The sequence below is a fragment of the Notamacropus eugenii genome, chromosome 3 (assembly GCF_028372415.1).
Source record: "Notamacropus eugenii isolate mMacEug1 chromosome 3, mMacEug1.pri_v2, whole genome shotgun sequence".
NCBI classification, from domain to species: Eukaryota; Metazoa; Chordata; class Mammalia; order Diprotodontia; family Macropodidae; genus Notamacropus; species Notamacropus eugenii.
The window spans coordinates 222,486,188-222,509,075 of NC_092874.1; the positions used below are offsets into that span (position 1 = coordinate 222,486,188).

The window sequence follows — 22,888 nt, forward strand, 5'->3', positions numbered from 1 at the left end:
AGTAGTATGACAAGTCTCCTTATATCCTTTTCTCCTTGAGTATAGCACAATTCCCGTTACTATTGCTGTACCTCCTCTAAACCTCACTTCAACTTACCAACCCCAAGTTCCTGGTGGGGAAAGGTGCTACAGAAACATTTGGAAAACATTTATAAATTAGACACTGGCTGAACTGTTAGTACCATTTCAGATAAAGTTAAGAAATGAATGAACTTTTGCTTTTGTTAGCTGATTTGGGAATTTAATCATCAGATGTAATATTATTTATAGGAGAAAATGTGATCTCTAATGCTTGGCACATAGCAAGCACTTAATAAATGTTTGTTTATTGATTTATTGATTTTTGACACTACAGGCCAAAGGGAAAAGAGTGGGACCAAGAAATACTCCTTTTTCCCACCACTATTAGAGCTGTGGCAACCATGTATCCTCTCCTCCTTTGTACCCCACAGCAGCCAGAAGACTGCTGTTCATCCTTCATTCTCAAAAAGGACCATGACATCAGAAATATGATGCCATGACTTGTGAGTGAATTGCATTTAAATGATGGATATCTGTGCAAAGTCTCCAGACTCACTTTTTCTTCCACAACCATCTGGGTCCAGTAGCAAGAAATAGACCAGGATGACTGGAGATGGTTCCCCAGTCAGAAGATAACACTTTTCACTCTATGAGGAGTACCCACCACAATCCCCTAAAACAGTCCAGGTCATTTTGTTCATGTGTCAGACATGGAACATTTGTAAGTCAGGTATTCAATATAAATGAGAAGATGCCAGGTTAGACCAGAGCGGGGTGGCCAGTGACTTCTAGAGTCCTGTTCTGGTTAACATGGTTATTCAAAAAATGTGACTTTCCTAACAAGAATGGGTTAGATAAGACACACATGGTCTTGGCAAACAGGGACAGGAGCCATCTTTCAGTGATGTCACTTTCAAGAGTTAAACTCTCTACTTTAAGGAGTCATAAAAACCATAGAATTTAGAACTGCAAGGAAGTTTTAAAGATCTAGTCAAATTCTGCCATGCATGTTACAGATGAAGAAATTGAAGTCTAGAGGGGGGAAGTTATTTGCTTTTAGGAACTTTGTGTTTCTGGATGAAATATCTATCATCCAAAGGTTTGAAGCCAAGGATACATTTCTGACATGGAGTATCACTGAATCAGGGAAATTTGGAATGAAGTCCTTCAACGTGAAAATGCCCAGACTATTTCTGTCTCAAAGCAATAGGTTATTAAGAAAAGCAGCACATATTGTAGGAAAGAAAAATAGGCATTTTACTTAAACTAAACAGAATTTACTTGCATACACCAGTGTTCATTTCTTGGTTTAGTGGGGAATCCTCCGAAATCTAAAATTGAGAAAGATAAAGAAAGACATATTGTAATAACTATATATGTATCCTGAAGGGTTGGAGAAAGGGAATGGCGCACTGTCCCTTGCTGCTGTTTCCAGGGAAGGTCTAACATTCTTAAAGTTCTTGCTATGTCATTTCAGTAAATGCTTTTGGTTAAGATAGTTGTGCCTCTGGCTGACTATTGAAACCCCCACATTTATAGGGGTTTGTGATCTACAGTTTCAGGAGTGGAGACCCACAGAATATCTTGAACCTGGAGTCACTCTCTTCCAGTTATTATGGACTATGAGTACAAGTTGGGGTGCAACCCAAAGGGGTGCTGCTTTTTAAATGAAAGTTTTATTGATACTATTGGTTTTTTATGTTATAGTCATTTCTAGATATACCTTCCCACTCCCTCACTCTTTACTCCCACCCCAATACTCTGTTTTCTCTTAGTTTTCATGATGGCTTTGTGTTTATTGTCCTCTTCCTGCCCCACTGCCTGCGCTCTCTCTCCCTCTTTTCCTTGCTCCTCCTTACCCTTCCACATCCTAAATTTGAAATCTAAGGTTCTGACTTTAGTCTTTTTTCTCTTTTCTCTTTATAGTCTGTCTTGATGATCTTATCCACACCCATTTCTTTAGTTATCATCTTGTTGTAAGTAAACATGTATTTATCACCTTTTTGTAAATATATACATATATTTATGTATTTCTAGCCTTAGCCTCTCTCCTGAACTCCAGTCTTCTACGTCCAATTATCTCATAGATCTTGCCACTCATAATGTCCCAAATGGAAGTGACCTTTTCCTCTGAACCAAAGCCACCCCCATCCTACTTCACTCAGACTTAAAACTTGAAGTAGACTTTAATTGTTTTCTCTTAACATACTGTCTATCCAATCAGTTTTTAAGTTCTATTGATTCAACTTCTGCAGTCTCTTTTGAATTCTTCCCTTCATTTTTAACAACCTAGTATAGGGCTTCATTATCTTTTCCTAAACTATTTCATTAGTCCTATAATTGGTCCTCCTATATATAGTCTTTCTGTTCCAATCTATCTTTCATACTGCTCTCTAAATGTGTACTAATATATCATTGTGACCACATCATTTACCTTTCAAAAATCTTCAGTGACTACTTATTTTAGTTAAGTAAAGTTTTCACCTCTTTTAACATTAAACACTTCAGTCTATCTTTCTTGTCTTTACTCTCCACCTTCTCTCCTTATTCTGCTTTCTACAGTTTTCATGCTTTGTTCATACTCTCCTCACATTTCTGGAATGGATTTCATCATCATTTCCCTGCTAAAATGCTTCCATTCTTCCAAGGTACAGCTCAGATACCATCTTTTCCATAAGACTTTCCATAATTTCCCTCAACTGGAAGTGATCTCTACCTTCTGGATTTTTTTTTCCCACAACACTTTCCATCTTCTAATTTATATTGTAATTATTTGTGTAAATGTCTTATTCCCATTAGATTATACATTCCTTGAGAGCAAAGACTATGTCTAATTTTATCTCTAGCCCTAGTGTCTACCATTATACCTTACATGTAGCACCTGTATTAGGAAGACAATGATTTTGTTGCTGACAGAAATACGGGGGAAACATAGTTAAAACAAAGATCTCCAACCGTTTTCCATCTGCTCCACTCAGCCTCTGATTTGCATGGACCATAATCAGCATTGTGGGAATATAAAATAGTTGAAAGGAATGTAATTACCCTAAATCAAGTTAGAGTTTAAACTGTAAGACCTGCCCAATGCCAAGAGGGAGGGATAAAGACAACACAAAGTGCATGAGTTCTTCTAGATACCTGGCTAGATTCTATATCAGAAAAGACCAAGAGAGAGCTCCTGAGACAGGTCACTGACAGGTCACTCTGCTTTGGGGAAGAAGACCTGTTGCAGCTGAAGGCCAGCAAATAGCAGCAGCAGTATCTCAGGATAAATGCTTAGAAGGCTGTGGATATGTTCAAAAGAGAGCAACAAAGGGTAGCCCATGATATCACTTGCATTGATAAGAGTTGACAAAACCATGTGTCTTGGGCAGGCATGTTCCTTGGTCACATGGTTTTTATGCATGCCTCCTTCCCTGCTGGTGGTGTGACAAACTTTGAGAGAATTTGCATTTGTCTGCTTGGGGGAATCTTTTTTGTCACTTATTTTTGCTGTGTTTAAGTAAATATCTATTATTTTAAATTAATGTGTCCTCTGGTTTAGTAAAAGAAATATATTGATGGGGTTGAGAGACCTATGGCTTTTGAGAGAATGCTGATGCATGGAGTGCCTTAAACTTAGGAAAGTTTTTTGGGTCACCCAAATGTTAGAGCAGGAGAACTATGAGCTACAGATGCTTAATAAATATTTTTTAATTGTAATGAATCCAGCACAAGCGACCATAACAACCTCCTCTAATCTTAGAGAAAGAAACGAACATTTTTTTTTTTGATGGTACCAATTTTACATAGATTTTCTTCCCCAGGACAAGAATTGTATTTCCACTTCTTTACAGTATTGATCAAGTGCAATGTTGTTCTCTTCTCTCCCTCTGCACATGTTCAGGTATTCAGAATGCCCAGATTTGCTCAGTAGCTTAAATGTTACTTTTAAACTGCTACTGCCTTGGGTACAAATCTGAGTCCTTCAGTCTTTAGAAAGCAGTGTGGAATGCTTTTTCTTCTAGTGTGTTTAGTTGGCCTCATCATAGGTGGGTCCAGAAGAAGCCCCTCCAGATGGAGCTCCCCTCCCCCACCCCCCACCTCCTGGCATGCCCCCTTGCTCTGGCATATCTCAGTAATGACGAGGTTGCAGACCATTTCCAATTCTTCCTGCTGATCTTCAAGTTTTGCCTTGGCAGCAGTCTGCTGCTATCCAGCCAGTTGATTATTTCATTACATTTTTCAAGGATCTTCTGTTTGTCTTCATCACCAATTTTGCCTTGCAGTTTCTTTCTCACCTCTACATATGCCTTCATGTTGAAAGCAGAAGATTCAAGAGAATTCTTGAAAGATACCTTGTCTCTCCTCTCATTCTAGCCTTATATTTTTCAGTCTTCTGGACCATATGCCCAGTGTCTTCTTTACTCTGTTATTGGTGATGGTGATCTTGCTCTCTTTGCCTGTGCTTTTATTCATAGCAGAAACACTGAGGATGCCATTTGCATCAATGTCAAATACTACTTCAATTAGAGGAATACACCTGGGAACTGGGGGAATTCCTGTGAGCTCAAACTTGCCAAACAGGTTCTTACTTATCCTTTGTCATTGTTCTTACCTTCATAAACTTGAATTAGCACACTGGGTTCATTGTCTGAGTAGGTAGCAAAGTCTGTGTCGGCTTGGTGGGGATGGTGGTACTGCATTTGATCAGATCTGTCATAACTTCACCAGTAGTTTCAATTCCAAGGGAAAGGGGAGTGATGTCCAACAGCAACAAGTCTTTGACATTCTTATATTTATCTCCAGACAAGATGGCAGGCTAGAGAGCTGTACCATAGGCAAAAGCCTCATTAGGATTGATATTCTTGTTGAGCTCTTTGCCACTGAAGAATTTCTGCAGAAACTTTTGGACTTGGGGGGTCTGAGTGGAATCACCCAACAAGATGATATCATGAATCTGTTATTTATCTAGCTTGGCATCTGTTAGGGTCTTTTCCACAGGACCCAGTGTGCCATGGAAGAGGTCAAAATGGACCCAGGTGATAGATATATAGAAGTTGATACCTTCATAGAGGGAGTCAATCTCAATACTGGCCTGTGTGCTGGAGACAGGTTGTACTTTGCACATTCACAAGTAGTGCACAGATAGTAGACAACCTTCTTGTTTTCACTGATGTCCTTTTGCTTGAATTCAGCAATGAAATGGTTAACTGTACAGTTGTCAAAGTCCTTCCCACTCAAGTGGGTGTCCCCAGCTATGGTCTTGACTTCCATGATGGAAGACTCCCACACAAGATAAGGTCCATCTCAACTGTGGGTCCCTGTGATGTGGTTGGTGGGGCATCAGGGATTATAGTTGACCCCTGAGGAGCAAGAAGGGCTGCTGGCTGTGCTGAGGAGCTGAACTTCTCTAAAGCTAACTTTACCACTCAGTGCCATCTGTTGACTTTCTAGGGCTCAATCTGACTCAACTAATTGCTCAGGTAATTTCTCAGGGTGGGTAACAGCAGGATGTTGCTTTGGTATAGGTCTTCAAAAAGACATCTGTGAAGTCCAGCTTCTATCATCAATGAGGCAGACTTGGAATTGCTCTTCTATATTTCCCTTCAGACATTTGAGGCTGCATATTTTGCCTTTAATGATCCCCTTTAAGTTTTTTCTTTAACTTGGACTACTTTAAATGCTTTCTAACTGGTTCTATATGTATGTGTAAACATACTTATAGGTATCCATATATATGCATGTAATATGTGTGTGTAAAATGTTAATTATATTTATGTTAATGGGAGTTAAAGATCTTTCCCACTCATTAACAGGCCTCAAGAGGAGCTCATTGGGGGAGGAACATGTTTAGAGGGAAATTTTGCTTATGAGGAGGTTGGTTTGCTTAAGGCTTTCATACCTTTTGTTAATTAGGCACTGAAGCATGAGGGTTGTGATGCCTTCTGGCTCTGAAAAATGTATATATACTCTGAAATGAAGTTTTTCTTTGGGGCTCACTCTTTGGAAGAAGGTTCATGTGCTACATGGGACTCGGGGTAGCCGTCAAGGAGCCCCACCTTCCACCCCTAGCTTTGAAAGCTCAGATGTTGGTGCTTCTCTCTCTGGTAACTAAATATATGTGTATGTAATAGATCTGTCTGTTAATCTGTGATGCATGTATTACTTACGGTCAGATGGTTAGAAGCCCTGTCTGTTGATCTTTATTTCTCTGCTTGCATTTTCTTTATTGGTGAATGTAATTAAAGTAGATTGTTGACCCCCTTTTAAGTTACTTTTCTTGGAAAAGCAGATTTAAGAATCGGTGTAGCAGATCATCCTGGATGTGTGTCAGGGTGCTTGCTGTTACAGTCTGTGTGTAATGTTTTTATAACCTATATAAAAATTCTGGGAGAGGGGGGGAGGAGCAGCATATAGAATGACTTGCTTAGTAGTCCCACTATGGGTTATCCTTTTCTTTCTTCCTAGCCCTGAGGAATCTTGACTCCACAGTATGACCTCATTCTCTAGCATCTTCAGTCTCTCACTTGACATATGTTTCTTTTTTTGTTGTTTTCACACATATCTGGCCCCATTCACAGGCCATTCCTCCCTCTATCCTTTTGTTCATACTGTTCTCTGCTACTCAGTATTTTCTCCCCTCCCCTCCCCTTTAACTTAGCACATTCTACTCAAAGTCCAAATCAGATTCTACCTCAGTATGGAACTTTCTCCAACTAGTTTAGTCCATACTGATCTCTTCTTTCTCTGAATTCTCATATTGTTTATTATTTGTACCACACAACCGAGGACTTTTAACAATCACCTGACTATATCCTTTCTCGTATTGCTTTCTTTTTTGTGCGTGCAAGTCTTTTCTCTTCAATGGCAATAATGATAATAGCCAGCATCTATATAGTGCTTTAAGGTTTACAAAGCCCTTTACAAATATTATCTCATTAGACTGTCATAATAACCCTGGGAAGTAGGTGCTATTATTATCCTTATTTTACTGATAAGGAAACTGAGACAAACAAGTTATGTGACTTGCTCTAAGTTTCATAGCTAGTAAGTGTCTGAAGCTGAATTTGGACTAAGATTTTCCTGACTCCAGGTCTAGCACTCTATCCATTGTGATACATAGCTGCCTTGATGCTAAGCTAGTACAAGGATTATTTTATATTTCTTTGGTTATGCCTCTCCTTCTCCAAAAATATAAGCTTAGTAGAAATAAATGTTTGTAGAACAGAATTAGCTTTTATTAGGGTTTTGAAACAATCAGAAAATCTTGGGGGAAAAAATAAATCTATAAAAAATCTATAAAATTTCTCATATAAATAAATGCCTAACCATCTACCCTCCTTCCTCCAGCCACTGTCCTGGTGACATAGCATCAGAGCCTCATAGACTGTTCTTAGGTTGTTTTTCTATTTGGCAGGTAAACTTACCCGACCAGTCCTTCACTAGAAACTGAATTAAGCCACAGAGACTTCCTTGTTTTCTGTCCCTTTTCGATTCTGGCCAGACTTTATTTAAATCTTACAACAACTAATATGGAGAGATGATAATATTGCTATGCATTTCCAAAGTAATTCGCCCCCCAAACCCTTCCTTTTATACCCTGGCTATAAACCTCTGCTCTCCCTTTCTTTCCTTCTTCCCACTTCCTAACCTTTATAACTTTCTCCCTCCCCCTTCTTTTTCCCCTTTCAAATTTCAATTCCCTCAAGTCATTCTATTTTACCCCACTTTAGAGTCTTACAATTAGAAGGGGGAAAAAAGAGGGAACAAAATGTCCAAATCATTCTTGTTCACAAAGTCTTTGGCTTGATTTGGTTCTGTTGACTGAAAACCTCACAGGGTTTTCCTTCATCACAGAATCATAAGTGGGAAGGACTTTAGATCTTCAAAAGGAAAAGAGAAATCTTTTCCCCAATGGTTCTTAAATTCCAGTAATTGGTAAATTCCCCTGTTTTAGCTTGTGTTGTTTTCCAGAGTTTCAAGTGAAAAGTAAATGTTTTAGGAAGGAGTCCAAAAATGAAGTATTTTGTCAAATTTATTTTATTAACTTTTGTGTGATTTTCCCTGAAACTGCTGCTGGCTGTATTTCTTTTCCTTCTTGTACACTTAGAAAAACATTCTCTGTTTATGGATTTCCTTTTTTTAATACTTCTAGTTAGAAGTCCCTGTTATTCCTTCAAACTTATTTGATTATGGATTCTAATCACTACAGAATTTTTGGGCATAATATTTAGATCTACTTATTTGTAAATTGCATATAGATACTAAAATTATGCATGTAGTAAAGGTTACTGAAAATAGACATGAAAAAAGAATGAGATAAAAATGAGATAACATTTGACTCTAGAGTTAACAGGGAGCTGCTGGAGATTACAGACTAAGGAAGTGATGTGTTCAGACCTGAGCTTTAGGAAAATCACTTTGGCCCCTGTGAGAAGGATGGGTAGGAAAGAAGCAGGATGAGGCAGGGAGACTAATTAGGAGGCTATTGCAGTATTTCAGATCCGAAGTGATAAGGGCCTAAACTATGGTGGTAGTGTTGTAAGAGAAAGGGATGGATGAGACAGATGACGAGGGAGGGACAAAAATTTGACAACTGATTATAGATTTGCTATGAGGGAAAATGAGGAGTCAAGGATAATATCAAGGTTGCAAGTCTTAGTAACTGGAACGATATTGGTTCCCTCAACAGAAATGAAGATTTTGGAAAAGGTTTGGATTTGGAGAAAAAGATAATGAATTCTGTTTCAGATATGTTGAATTTAATATACTTTCAAGTTATCAAGTTTGAAATAATTAATGGGTATTGATAATGTGAGAGTGGATTTCAGGAGAAGTATTAGGGCTGGATATGTAGAACTGAGAGTCATCTGCATAGAGATGTCATCTGCATAATTAAATCCATGGGAGTCAATGAGTTCATCAAGAAAAAGTATGTAAATATAGAAGAGTGTCCAGGACAAAGCCTTGAGGAATACCCACAGTAAGAGGGTAGAATATGGATGACAATTTAGAAAAGGAAATTTAGAAATGATTAAACAAGTAGGGGACCCAAGAGAGAATGTATCATGAGAATCCAGAAAGTCAAGATTATACAGGAGGAGTGCATGATCAACAGTATCGAATATAGCAGAGTGTTCAAGAAGCATAAGAATTGAGAATAGATCATCAGATTTGGCAATTAAGAAATCACTGGTGTTGTGAGAACAATACTCTAGCCAACAATATTATATAATTATATAAATTACATTTATATAATACAGAAATTTATACTTATAATTTAATATCTATATATTCACATATTTATAATTTACTTATTTATATAATTTTATATATATATATATATATATGAAAAATATAACAATATTCCCACTCAGGTTAGGCTAGTTTTTCCTTAAAAAGCATTGAAACTCTCCTGGAGATTTCATTTGCCTAGGGTGCAAGTCTCAGGCCACTGACATCTCTTCCTGGTGCCTTAGGGATAAAAACTAGGTCATAAATAGTCAGTCACTTGGCTCTTCTTTCAGGTATCTGAACAGTAAGAATAACCACACAGGTGCAGGGAAGCTGCCCTCAACTGACTGTATCCTTGCTGAATATCCTTTCCCTACTCTGAACATCCTTCCCTTTCTATGGCTAAGTAAACCTCCTTTTCGTAACTGCAAGATGTTCCACAAGTATCTCATCTCATCCCAACCTCAAAATGAAGTAGCAGGCTATCCTGGCCTGGGTTACTGAAATTGGTAACTTGGAAGAAAACCATTTCAGTCAAGTGAGGAGTCAAGGATAAAAAGGCGTTATGAACTTGGCATACTTGGAAGGGTGGTAAAACCCTCAAGAGAAATAGAGCAGTTCAGAAGAGCGATGGATTTGGTGAGAAAGATAGCAATCACAACCTGCCTGCTCATCCTACGCTACTCATTCTTTCCCAGTGAAAAATAAAGTGTGTGTTTGGGAGTGGAGAAGAGGCCCTATCCACCACCTGGCCCCTTCCACAGAGCACAGAATCTGACAACCAAGTGGCCCCTGTGCCTTTGTTGTTGTGGGCATAGCGTCAAGGTAATGAAGGCAGGAGGTGGGGGGCAAGGGGGAATGGGTTATGTATTTATGGATTGGGGTGAGGATTTTACCTGCAGAGCTCCTACAGAGTGCCTGGGTCAAGTTAGGTAATTACAGTCCTTAGGGGCCCATGTTGAGGGTTCTACAGGAGGCCAATGGCAGGGAAAGGAGTAAAATGAGAAAGAATCGAAGAGAGTGATGTAGTTGTTCTGGAGCCAAGCCCAAGTTCAGCTACAGGGAGAGGAAAGTGGGATGCAACCCATTTTCCCTTTCTCTAAATGTTTGATCATATAATTCTTGGAGTTATTCCAGAATTCACTGGAGGCTCCAGTTCCCATTTTCAAGACCACTACTCTAAACAAAGATACCCTCTCATTCAGCTAATCTAACCTTCTCAAGTCACCATTTGGAATTCATTCACTCATTCAACAGCTATTTACTAAGCGTAAATAACAATGTGTTAAATACTAGGTTGATTACAATAGAAGGATGACCCAACTTGGAGAGAAGAGACCTACATGTGTGAGAGATTTACCTAACAATACAAAGCATTACATAACTGAGTACCAATAAGATGGGTACAATTTAGTTCATTTCTATTAAACATTTTAACATTTATTAAGAGCCTACTATATTCATGACATGGTACCAGCCCTCTGAATTGTTACATCAACATGGAATTCAGTGGTCATTAGAGTTTTCATGAAGGAAGTCACACTTAAATTAAGTCTTGAAGGATGGATAAGAGCTGCATAGGCAAAAAAGGGGGAAGGCATATCGGTTGGGGGTGAAGCAAAATAGTGGTGAAGACATAGAAGAAGAAGTGTGGGAAAGGGAAGAAGGGATGGGGTCATCCTAGAGTGGCCATTTTATGTTGTGGAGCAGAGGGAGTTAAATATTGGAAAATCAAGTGGCATTGGAATGTACAGAGTTTTGAGTATAACCATGAGAAGTCTGGACTTTTGTGAGTAATAAAAGTGCATGAGCAAGGGAATGACATGACGAAAGCAATGTTTTGGAAAGATTAAACTGGCAATGGCATATAGGATAGATGGGGTGGGGAGAGGAATTAGGGGTATTTAGAGGCAAGGACATAATTTAGGAGGCAGTCGCAATACACTGGGTATGAGCAAATGAAGTACTTGACTAGTAATGCCAATAGGCACATATATATTTACTGATTTATAAATTTTACCTATACTAGTAAATTATGTACATTATATATAAAACTTGTGCAAAAATATAGATTAAAAAAAGGAGGAGATAAAGATGAAATATTTGATCCTAGAGAAAATAGGAAGCCATTAGAGTTTACTGAATAAGGGGAATCAGACCTGAGCGTTAGGGAAATCACTGTGGCAACAACAATTAAGAGACTATTGTGATGGTCCAGGCAAGAAGCAATGGTGGCCTGAACTAGGTTGTAGTTATGTGGCTAGAGAAAAGGGGTTCAAATGGGAGACATTTGAAGGTAGAATTGGCAAGATTTGTCAACATATTGGATACATGAGGTGAGAGTCATTAGTCAAGAATGACATTGAAGTTTGGAACATGGGTGATCAAAAGAATGATGGCACCCTCAATAGTAGTAGGGAATTATCAACTAATTCCAATATTAAATAAATTATCTGGAATAATAGGCAAAGAAGCAGTCCTACCAAATTTCTTTTATGAAACACATATGGTGCTGACACCTAAACAAGGAAGAACAAAAACAGAGAGAAAATTATGCACCTATTTCACTAATGAATATGGATTGTAAAATCCTAAATAAAATACTCTCTAGGAAACCACAACAATATCACAAAGATTACACATTCTGACATTCACTTGGTTTAACATAAGGAAAATTAATAATATAATTGATTATATCAAAAACAAAAATTATGTGATTATATTAGTAGGTTCAGAAAAAGCTTCTGACAAAATACAACACTCATTCCTATTAAAAACATTTGAAAGCACAGATATAAATGGATTTTTCCCTAAAATGATCAGCAAGCATTATTTGTAATGGGGATAAGCTAGAAGCCTTCCCAATAAGATCAGGAGAGAAGCAAGGATGGCTGTTGTCATCAATATTACTCAATATTGTATTAGAAGTGGTAGTTATAGCAATAAAAAAGAGAAACTGCTGATTAGAAGAGCTAATGAGGAAACAAAACTATCAGTCTTTGCAGATGATATGATGGTATACTTAGAGAATTCTAAAGAATCAACTAAAACCTGATTTTAATCATGAACAACTTTAGCAAAGTGGCAGGATATCAAATAAACCCACAGATATCATCACCATTTCTACATAGCACCAACAAAACACTATAAGAAGAGATAGTCAGAGATAACTCATTTAAGATAACCATAGACAGCATCAAATAACCTGGGAGTATACCTGCAAGACAAACCCAGGAACTACATGGACAAAATTATAAAATACTTTTTATGCAAATAAAGTCAGATGTAAATAATTGTAGAAATATTAATTGTTCATGGGTGGGTAGAAGCAATACAATAAAAATTTCAGTTCTATGCAAACTAATATACTTGTATTCAATGCCATCCCAATTAAATTACCAAAAAATATTTTATTGAGCTAGAAAAAATAATAACAAAATTCATTTGGAAGAACAAAAGATCAAGAATATTGAAAGAATTGATGAAAAAATGTAAAAGAAATAGGTTTAGCAGTACCCTATCTTCAACTATACTATCTGGCACTGGTTAAGAAGTAGAAAGGTGAATTAGTGGAACAGAGTAGACATACAATACATAGTAGCAAATTATTATAATAAACTTGTGTTTGACAGATGTGAAGATTTAAGCTTTTGGGATAAGAATACACTATGGTAAGAACTGCTTAGAAAACTGGAAAGCAATCTGGCAGAAACTGGGTATAGATCAAGATCTTATACCATTTACCAAAATAAGGTCAAAATGGATACATGATCTACATATAAAGGGGGATATTATAAGTAAATTAGAAGAGAACATATACACATACATACACATATATCATGTGAAAAATATGAAAAAATGCTCTGAATCATTTTTGATTAGAGAAATGCAAATTTAAACAATTTTGAGATATTGTTTTACACTTATCAGATTGACCAAAATGATAGAAAGGGGAAATGACAAATGATGAAGGAGATGTGGAACAATTAGGACACTAATACACTATTGGTGCAACTGTGAACTGATCCAACTTTGGAGAGCAATCTGGAATTATGACCAAAGAGTTATAAAACTGTGTATCCCCTTTGACCCAGCAATACCACCATTAGTTCTGTTTCCCAGGGTGATCAGGGAAAAAGGAAAAGAACCTATATGTTCTAAAATATTTATAGCAGCTATTTTGGTGGTGATAAATAACTGGAAACTGAGGGGATGCCCATCAATTGAGGAATGGCTAAACAGGCTGTGGTATGTAATTGTGAAGTGATACTACTGTGTTGTAAAAAATGATGAGCAGATTAATTTTAGGAAAACATGAAAAGACTTGTATGAAATAATGAAGAGTGAAATGAGCAGAGCCAAGAGAACACTGTATATAGTAACAGCAATATTGTTTTAGGAATAACTATGAATGACTAAGTTATTCTAAATATTATAAATACCCAAATCAACCACAAAAGACCTATGAAGAAAAATGCTATCCACATCCAGAGAAAGAACTGATAATTAGAAATATGCATATTATGGTTTTACATGTATATATGAATATATATGGATGTATATCTGTATATCTGGGTCAAATACTGATCTTCTCTAGTGTAGAGGGAGACAGATTGGAACTTAAGTGACAGGATTGCCAAAAAAAAAAAAAAGAACTCATTGAAGCATTTTTTTTAAAGTTATCAAGAAAAATTTATTTAAAACGGAGTTCAGAGGCAGGAAGACCTTTTACATTCCTTCCCCTGAAGGAATGGGTAGCTTTCAGCATGGCCACCAGAAGGACTACAACCATGTTAGGACGAGGCAGGACCCTTATAGAATTCCAAACTTTGGATTTCCAGTGATACTGTCCCCTGGCCATGTGACTTCATGTCCTCCTCTGACAGGCTTTCCCTCAAAAAACTTATTGAGTATGCGCAGTACTTTTCTGATCTTCACCTCAATGTATCAGGTCACTGCCACCCCCACCCCCCCATCATAGTGTGGAAATAAAACTTAACTCTTGTTTTCCCACAAACTCTCCCCTTTTCTCTTTACTAAAATTTTTGTTTCCACACCTAAATCCAATCGATACCTCTTCACTTTCTGTCCCCTATGAAGTCTTCCCTTCATCTATCTCCCCTTTATGTGAATATGAAAAGAGAGCAAAGTTGACCGACCCATTGACAGTCATTGAGGCATTTTTAATGTACAAAAGAGAAAAGGAAAACCAAAAGGAAACACAAGCAGAACAGCTCGAAAGTTACAAGTTGAATTATTATATACTTAAAGGAAAAGCAAGCTGCAGATAATAGAGATTCATAGCTTCACGTTTTTCTTTTCTACTCTGTATGTGGAAATGCTCCTTTTATTTGATGTTAAGTTCAGAATTTTAAAAAAAATTAAGACTGTATAAAAAACAGTAAGAGGGAATTTTGGAAGAGGGGTGGATTTGAATGGAAAGATAATGTAATAAGATGGAACTATAATTTATCACATCCCATCCATGCCTGCTTATCCTGAACAACTCAGTCTATCTAACCCAAAATCAAAAGAGAAGAAGTGGGATCTAATTGGCTGGTCACTGTCCTGGAGTATAAAGCCTGACCTTCAAAGGGCATCTGTCCTAGTCACAAGATGTTATAGGGAACAAGAGCTAGGTATGCAAGTGGCCATGGAGAAGGTTATAACTGCCCTGAGAAGGTGACCGTTGGTTCAAAGGAGGGCAGGTTGGGAGCTTGCGCAGGGTTGGGAGAAGATGGAGTGAAAGAATGGGGAATAAAGGCAGGTCTGGTTGTATTATATAGGAAGGATAGGATGTGACATCTTCCCACTCTCCTATTAGTTTATCTCACAAACCTTAGGATCAAGCCATAGTCCCCAAGAAGCCTCACTTTGGAGCCCCCTGACACAGTGCATAAAGAGCTGGCATTGGAAGGAAAAAAACCTATGTTCAAGTCCTGCCTCTGACACAGACTGGCTGTGTAAATCATAGTAATCAATCAACCCACAAATATTTATTAAATATTAAACAATCAATTTATTGATAAATGTAATAACACAATAATAATAATTAATGTTAAATATTAATATTTATGAAATGCCAGGCACTGTTCTAAGTACTGAGGACAAAAGAAAAAGCAGAAAAAGTCTATGCTGTCATGGAGCTTAAATTTTTTTTAAGGTATCACTTCTTTTAAATTAAAAAACAGAAACATTTCATCCCCCCATTACATGTAAAAACAATTTTAACAATCTTTTTTAAAAGTTTTGATATATATATATGTACATATACTCATACTACATACACACACACACACATAATTCTCCCTCCCTTTCCTTCTCCTTCCCTGAGACAGTAAGCAATCTGATATAGGTTATGCATATGCAGTCATGTAAAACAAGTCATTTTGTGCAAGAAGACTCAAAAAGAAAGAAAAAACAGAAAGGAAGGAAGGGAGAAAGAAAGAAATAGCATGCTTCAGTCTATATTCAGACAACAGCAGTTCCTTCCCTGGAGGCAGACAGCATTTTTCATCATGAGTCCTTTAGGATTTTCTTGGATCATTGTATTGGTAAGAATAGCCCAGCCATTCACAGTTCTTCTTAATACAATGTTGCAACTTCTATGTACAGTGGTATCTTGGTTCAGTTCAGTTCATTTGGTATCAATGCTTGTAAGTCTTTCCAGGGTTTTCTGAAATCATCCAGCTTGTGATTTCTTACAGCACAATAACATTCCATTAAAATCATATACCATAACTTGTTCAGCCATTTGCCAACTAATGGGTCTCCACTCAATTTTCAATTCTTAACCACCCCAAAAAGAGCTGCTAAAAATATTTTTGTACAAATACGTCCCTTTCCTTTTTTTTTTTCTTTTTGGATAGGAGCTTAAATTCTAATGGGGGAACAACATGTACCTGCAAGATACATATAGAGTAGAAGGAATGTAACCTTAGAGGGAAAGGCATTGGCAGCTGAGGGGGACAAATCACTTAATGTCTCAGTGCCCCCAGGCAATTCTCTAAGAATGTAGTGTGTGAAGATTAGGAAATACTGGTTAAAAGATCTGAAAAACACTATTTTTCCGTCTTAGTAAGGGAATCATTATCTTCTATACTCCTTTATTTCTAGGGGAAAGGGTAACTTTGGGGAGGAAATGGGGACAGCTCAGGAGATTTGGGATATAACTTTTTAAAAAACTCCTTTCCTATATCCTGCTTTTAAATGATGACTCAGGTGAGAGTAAATATTTCCTGAAGCTGAGAAAGCAGAAACAATGGTCAGGATGAGAGGTGTGCCTTTACCAGGCAGGCCTAAAAAAGGCATGTATTTGCCAGCAAACACATTCCCCATTTCCACACCCATCCCTCAAGCTACATGCTGTCCTTCTGTATCATTCACCTTTCAAGATCACTCTGGCAGTTTATTCTAGCCTGATTTTAGCTATATAAAGTACTGGGGGAGAGAGAGTGGAACCCAGATCCTATTGTGGCCCTGGGAATTGGGCACATCTGAGAGACTGTTTGTTTGTTTGCTTGTTTTCACTTGGGTATACTTGGGTTAGCAGTAAGTGAGAGGGTTGGGAGAGAAGAGTTCTATTTTTCTCTCCTAATGATAACTGATTGATACGTTGATAAGAAGGGTATAATTCTGGGAAGAAAAGATGAGGAGTTTGATTTTAAATATGTTGTGTTTGAGGTGTTGCAGGAGATAGAGGCAGAAATGTGTAGTAGGCCAATGGGCGTGCAGGACTGGAACTCAGAAAAAGGTCAGGACTAGAGAGAGAATGGATAGTCGGAATGGAAAACTGAACCCATGAAAGTGAGTGAGGTCACTCATTATGTGGAGAGGTAAGATAGGAAGCCTACAGCCTGGACATTGGGGAACAACCTAAATTTGGAGGGCAGGAAGATAAAGAAAAGAAAACAAAGAAGCCAGAGAAGGAAGAACCAGAGGAGGAAGAATCAGGATATTGTAGTACCCTGGAATCAAGGGAAAAAAGAGAGTTTTAATGAGGAGGATTAGACAATTGTGTCAAATGCTATGGAGGTGTGAAAAAGACTAAGGATTGAGAAAATACCTTTGATTTAGTAATCAGGGTCTTGGAGAGGACAATTTCTGTAGGATGCCTGAGATGGAAGGCCAAGTGGAAGAAGTAAATAGATTGACAAGAAGTGACTGCAGTGAGTGAGTACCGATTCCTTTTTGGAGGAAAGGAGCAGCTCTTTGGTAGTGAAAGGAGGAGGCATGACAGCAAATATCTTAAGGGGGTAGGAAGAGAAAGAAAAAAGTCCAATCAGCTGTTAAGTTTTTTTGAATCTACCTCCTCCACATCTTTCACATCTTTCCCTTTTTTACTTAAACCACCACCTACACCTGGGATATTACAATAGGTTCCTAATTTCACTCCCCGCAACCAATATTTTCCCTTTCTAATCATTCCTTCTTGTATAAACATGTGACAGTCTAATGCACATCAATCAACCAACCACTTATAAAAGACTTGTCAGGAGCTGTGCTAATAATTAGGTGCATACACAGTGTGCAAGGACCTTTTCTAATAGACTTAGCAGGACCTAAAAGATTCCCAAAGGACTCTTGAGGCAAAATGCCATCCACATCCAGAGAAAGAACTATGGAATCAGAACGCAGAATGAAGCAGAGTATTGTCTCTTGTGTTATGTTTCGTTTTGTTTTGGTCTTTCTCATGGTTTCTCCCATTTGTTTTAATTCTTCTATGCAACATGACTAATGTGAAAATGTGTTTAATAAGAATATATGTGTAGAACCCATATAAGATTGCATACCACCTCAGGGAAGAAGGGGAGAAGGAGGGGAAGAAAATTTAAGACTTATGGAAGTGATTGTTGAAAACTGAAAACAAACTAATTAAAAAATAATTAGGTGCATAATACAAGATGCATACAGAGTAGATGGGGAGATAACCTTAGAGGAAAAAATTCTAACAGCTGGGGAACAGGGCTAGGAAAGGCCTCCTGCAGAAGATGGCATTTGAGGTGAATCTTGAAGGAAGCCACTAATTTGAAGAGTCCAAAATGAGAAGGCAAAGCATTGCAAACATGGGGGAGAGTCAGTGCAAAGTGAGGGAGATAGGAAATGGAGGATCGTATTCGAAGAACAAGTAGACCACTATTGCTGGCATGGGTAAGATAGAAAGGGATCAGATAGGAAAGAGTTTTATATTTGATCCTGGAGGTAATAGGAAGCCATTGGAGTTTAATGAATAAGGAGGTGACATTGTCTGACAATATGCTTCAGGAAAATGTCTATGGCAGCTGAGGATGGATTGGTTCAGAGAAAGACTTAGGGCAGGGAGAATAATCGGAAGGCCATTGCATTAGTTCCAGTTGGAAGTGATGAGGGCCTGAATTAAGACATGAAAGGGAATATGAAAGATGTTGCCACAACATGACATTTATCTGTCAGCCGTGACACTCGTTGCCCAAGAAGCTTCAAATGGCACCCCACTGCCTTTAGGACAAAATACAAACTCTGCTGATGTTTAAAGACCTTCACAATCTGGCTCCAGCCTATCTTTTTAGGCTAGTCATATATTACTTCCCTCATCATGCACTATACTCCTGCCAAAAACCTACTTGATATGTGATATTCCAACTCCCATTTCTCAATCAATCAATAAACATATATTAAGTGCCTACTGTGCCAGGTGCTTTGCTAAGTGCTGACAATAAAAAAGAGACAAAAGATAGTCCCTATCCTCAAGTAGCTCACAATCTAATGGGGGGGATAATATGTAAGCAAATACATTCAAAGCAAACTACATATAAGATAAATGGAAGACAATTAAGAGAGGGAAGGCACTAGAATTAAGAACAATTGGGCAAGGCTTCAAGTAAAAAAAGATGGAATTTTAGTTGAGACTTTAAGGAAGCCAGTGAATTTCTCCATGCCTGGAATGCCCTCCCTCCTCACTTCTACCTTTTGGAATCTCTTGGTCCCTTTGGGACTCAGAGCAATTGTCATCTCTTTCAAAAAGCCCCTTCCAGTTCTTCCAGTGGTTAGTGTCCCATGCTAATCACTATTTATTTATCTTGCAACATTTTCCCTTCCCCCCTTTCACCACCCATCAGCCAATAAAACAAAATTTCCTTGAGGGCATAGACTGTCTTTCTGTTATATTTGTAGCCCCTCTGACTAGCACTGTGCCTGGTACATTGCATTTACTTAAGGGGATGCTTGTTATCCCTTCTCCACAGGTGACCTCCAAGCATATCTGATCCCTGGGCAAAGGTAAAGCAAAGAACTTGCATCTTAACAGGCTGCTCACCATGGAGGAGTGAGATTTTTTAGATTTTGCTAAAAGCAGTGGGTAGTCAGTCAGTCACCAACTGTAATGCCATATCTTTTTGTTATTTTATTCCATTCAATAAATGCAATTCTAATCCATAATGGGAATGTTTAGCTCTTTTGAATTATGTGAAGCTGGGAAAGAAATAAGAATCTCAATGTGATGGGGGCTGAGCCATTTTAATGAAGTTATCTTTATATTTTTAACCCTGGAGTAAACATTACAAGATAGAACATGGGCTAATTTGAATGTGTCAAAGAAAGACTTGCAGCCACAGGAAACCCTGACTGGTCTCTTCCCACAATGTAGAGAAGATGGACAGGAGAAGTCCACCTAGGACCCTCAGGGACCCAAATGGGGTCTTGACTCATAAATTTAAGAAGACCTGGGTGCAGGAGCAGTTCAAACTGAGATTGCCACTTGAGAATTTATGTAGAGATTATACTCCAAGTAGCTACCCACTTGCCTTTTCATGTCTAGTGCTAGTATAAGACAGGGAGAATTTCTCCACCTTACAATGATGACAGCTAAAATCTCCCTCACTCTCCTCTCTTATATTTCTAGTTTTCTCTATGAAACCAAGGAAAACAAGTATAATCCACTGCCCACATGATTCAAATATTTGAAAAGTCATTATGTGTTCCTTGGTCTTCTTTTCTCTGGGCTAAACATCCTTAGGTCCTTCAAATGATCTTCTTTTGATATGATTTCAAGTTACCTAAAGATCCTGGTCACTTACTGGACATGCTCCAGGCTAAAACTGAATACAGTGTTGAAGACGTGGTCTGGTCAGCCCCCTCCTCTTATTTTTGTGTAGTTCTAATCCTCTTTTTCTGAATATATGGACAGGGATATGATGGAGTCATTATTTTAAATTTTATTTTTAAAATTTTATTTTTTATTTTAAAATTTTATTTTTGGGGGGTGGAGCCAAGATGGCGGAGTAGAAAGACACAGATACAGAGGCTCTCCCCACACAGCCCATAAAATACCTGTAGAAAGGGACTCTCAACAAATTCTGGAGCAGCAGAAGTGGAGAACAACAGAAGTGGAGGAGATTTCCAGCCCAGGGTGACCTGAAAAGCCCACAGGAAATGTCTGTTGCACCAGACAAGGAGCGGAGCCCAGCCCAGACTTGGCCTCTGAGCACGGCTCGCAAACAGCCCTTGGAGGCAGAATCTCCAGTTGTGGAATCCTCAGTCCCAGCAGCAGCGGGTTCGCAGATCCCTCAACCCACAGGCACCAAAGGTCAGTGACAGGGTTTTTTCAGTTGGCCAGGAAAGGAAAAGGGCCTTCTCATAGCTCTGGCCTTAGGCAGCTACCACAGAGGCTACATCAGCAGGCACAGCTGCTGCACCCATTGTTGGAGCGTAAAAACCCTGGGAGCACTGAGGAGCTGATTCTTGCCTCAGCCCTGTGTGGAGGCCCTGGGGGAGCCGGTCTTTGTCTCACACTGAATGGTGGCCCTGCCCATCTAGCTTATCTGAAAATCAGCCCCCAGTGCTGACTTGGCAGAACTGGAGGCCAGGTGGCTGTGGAAAGGTAACTGCAAAGATTCTGGGCACAAAATTCCCTTCCTGTGCCCAGAGCAGTACACGCTTGATTGTGTCACCTTGGAGGAACTGAGATCTTACAGATTCTCAGAGTATACCCTACTCTTAACAAAGGACTCAAAAGTCAAATAACTGGTTGGGAAATGCCCAAAAAAAGGGAAAAAAATAAGACTATAGAAGGTTACTTTCTTGGTGAACAGATATCTTCTCCCATCCTTTCAGATGAGGAAGAACAATGCTTACCATCAGGGAAGGACATAAAAGTCAAGGCTTCTGTATCCCAAACAGGCAAAATAAATATTCAATGGTCTCAGACCACAGAAGAGCTTAAAAAGGATTTTGAAAATCAAGTTAGAGAGGTGGAGGAAAAACTGGGAAGAGAAATGAGAGAGATGCAAGAAAAGCATGAAAAGTGGGTCAACACCTTGCTAAAGGAGACCTAAAAAATGCTGAAGAAAATAACACCCTGAAAAATAGGCTAATTCAATTGGTAAAAGAGGTTCAAAAAGCCAATGAGGAGAAGAATGCTTTCAAAAGCAGAATTAGCCAAATGGAAAAGGAGGTTCAAAAGCTCACTGAAGAAAATAGTTCTTTCAAAATTGGAATGGAACAGATGGAGGCTAGTGACTTTATGAGAAACCAAGAAATCACAAAACAAAACCAAAAGAATGAAAAAATGGAAGATAATGTGAAATATCTCATTGGAAAAACAACTGACCTGGAAAATAGATCCAGGAGAGACAATTTAAAAATTATGGGACTACCTGAAAACCTTGATCATAAAAAGAGCCTAGACATCATCTTTCATAAAATTATCAAGGAAAACTGCCTTGATATTCTAGAACCAGGGGGCAAAATAAGTATTGAAAGAATCCACCTATCACCTCCTGAAAGAGATCCAAAAAGAGAAACTCTAGGAACATTGTGGCCAAATTCCAGAGTTCCCTGGTCAAGGACAAAATATTGCAAGCAGCTAGAAAAAACAATTCAAGTATTGTGGAAATACAATCAGGATAACAAGATCTAGCAGCTTCTACATTAAGGGATTGAAGGGCATGGAATAGGATATTCCAGAAGTCAAAGGAACTAGGACTAAAACCAAGAATCACCTACCCAGCAAAACTGAGTATAATACTTCAGGGGAAAAAATGGTCTTCCAATGAAATAGAGGACTTTCAAGCATTCTTGATGAAAAGACCAGAGCTGAAAAGAAAATTTGACTTTCAAACACAAGAATGAAGAGAAGCATGAAAAGGTGAACAGCAAAGAGAAGTCATAAGGGACTTACTAAAGTTGAACTATTTACATTCCTACAGGGAAAGACAATATCTGTAACTCTTGAAACTTTTTTCAGTATCTGGGTAGTTGGTGGGATTACACACACACACACACACACACACACACACACACACACACACACACACACACACACGCACACACAGAGCACAGGGTGAATTGAATAGGATGGGATCATATCTTAAAATCATGAAATTAAGCAGTGAGAGAGAAATATATTGGGAGGAGAAAGGGAGAAATGGAATGGGGCAAATTATCTCTCATAAAAGAGGCAAGTAAAAGACTTTTCAGTGGAGGGAAAAAGGGAAGAGGTGAGAGAGAAAACATGAAGCTTACTCTCATCACATTCAACTAAGAGGAAGGAATAAAATGCACACTCATTTTGGTATGAAAACCTATCTTACAATACAGGAAAGTGGGGGAGAAGGGGATAAACAGGGTAGGGGGGGATAATGGAAAGGAGGGCAGTGGGAGGAGGGAGCAATTA

The 22,888-nt window shown here is 38.4% G+C and overlaps 1 protein-coding gene across 1 annotated transcript in view; it reads right to left on the minus strand.

The window, feature by feature from the left end:
* Nucleotides 1-1,254: 1,254 nt before the first annotated feature.
* FAM186A (family with sequence similarity 186 member A) overlaps nucleotides 1,255-22,888 on the minus strand; it is a 162,052-nt gene continuing 140,418 nt past the window's right edge. Inside the window, exon 8 of the mRNA XM_072654668.1 lies at nucleotides 1,255-1,352. Within this exon, the coding sequence (XP_072510769.1) occupies nucleotides 1,331-1,352 (22 nt within the window). The 3' untranslated portion in view covers nucleotides 1,255-1,330. The remainder of the gene's footprint in view (nucleotides 1,353-22,888) is intronic.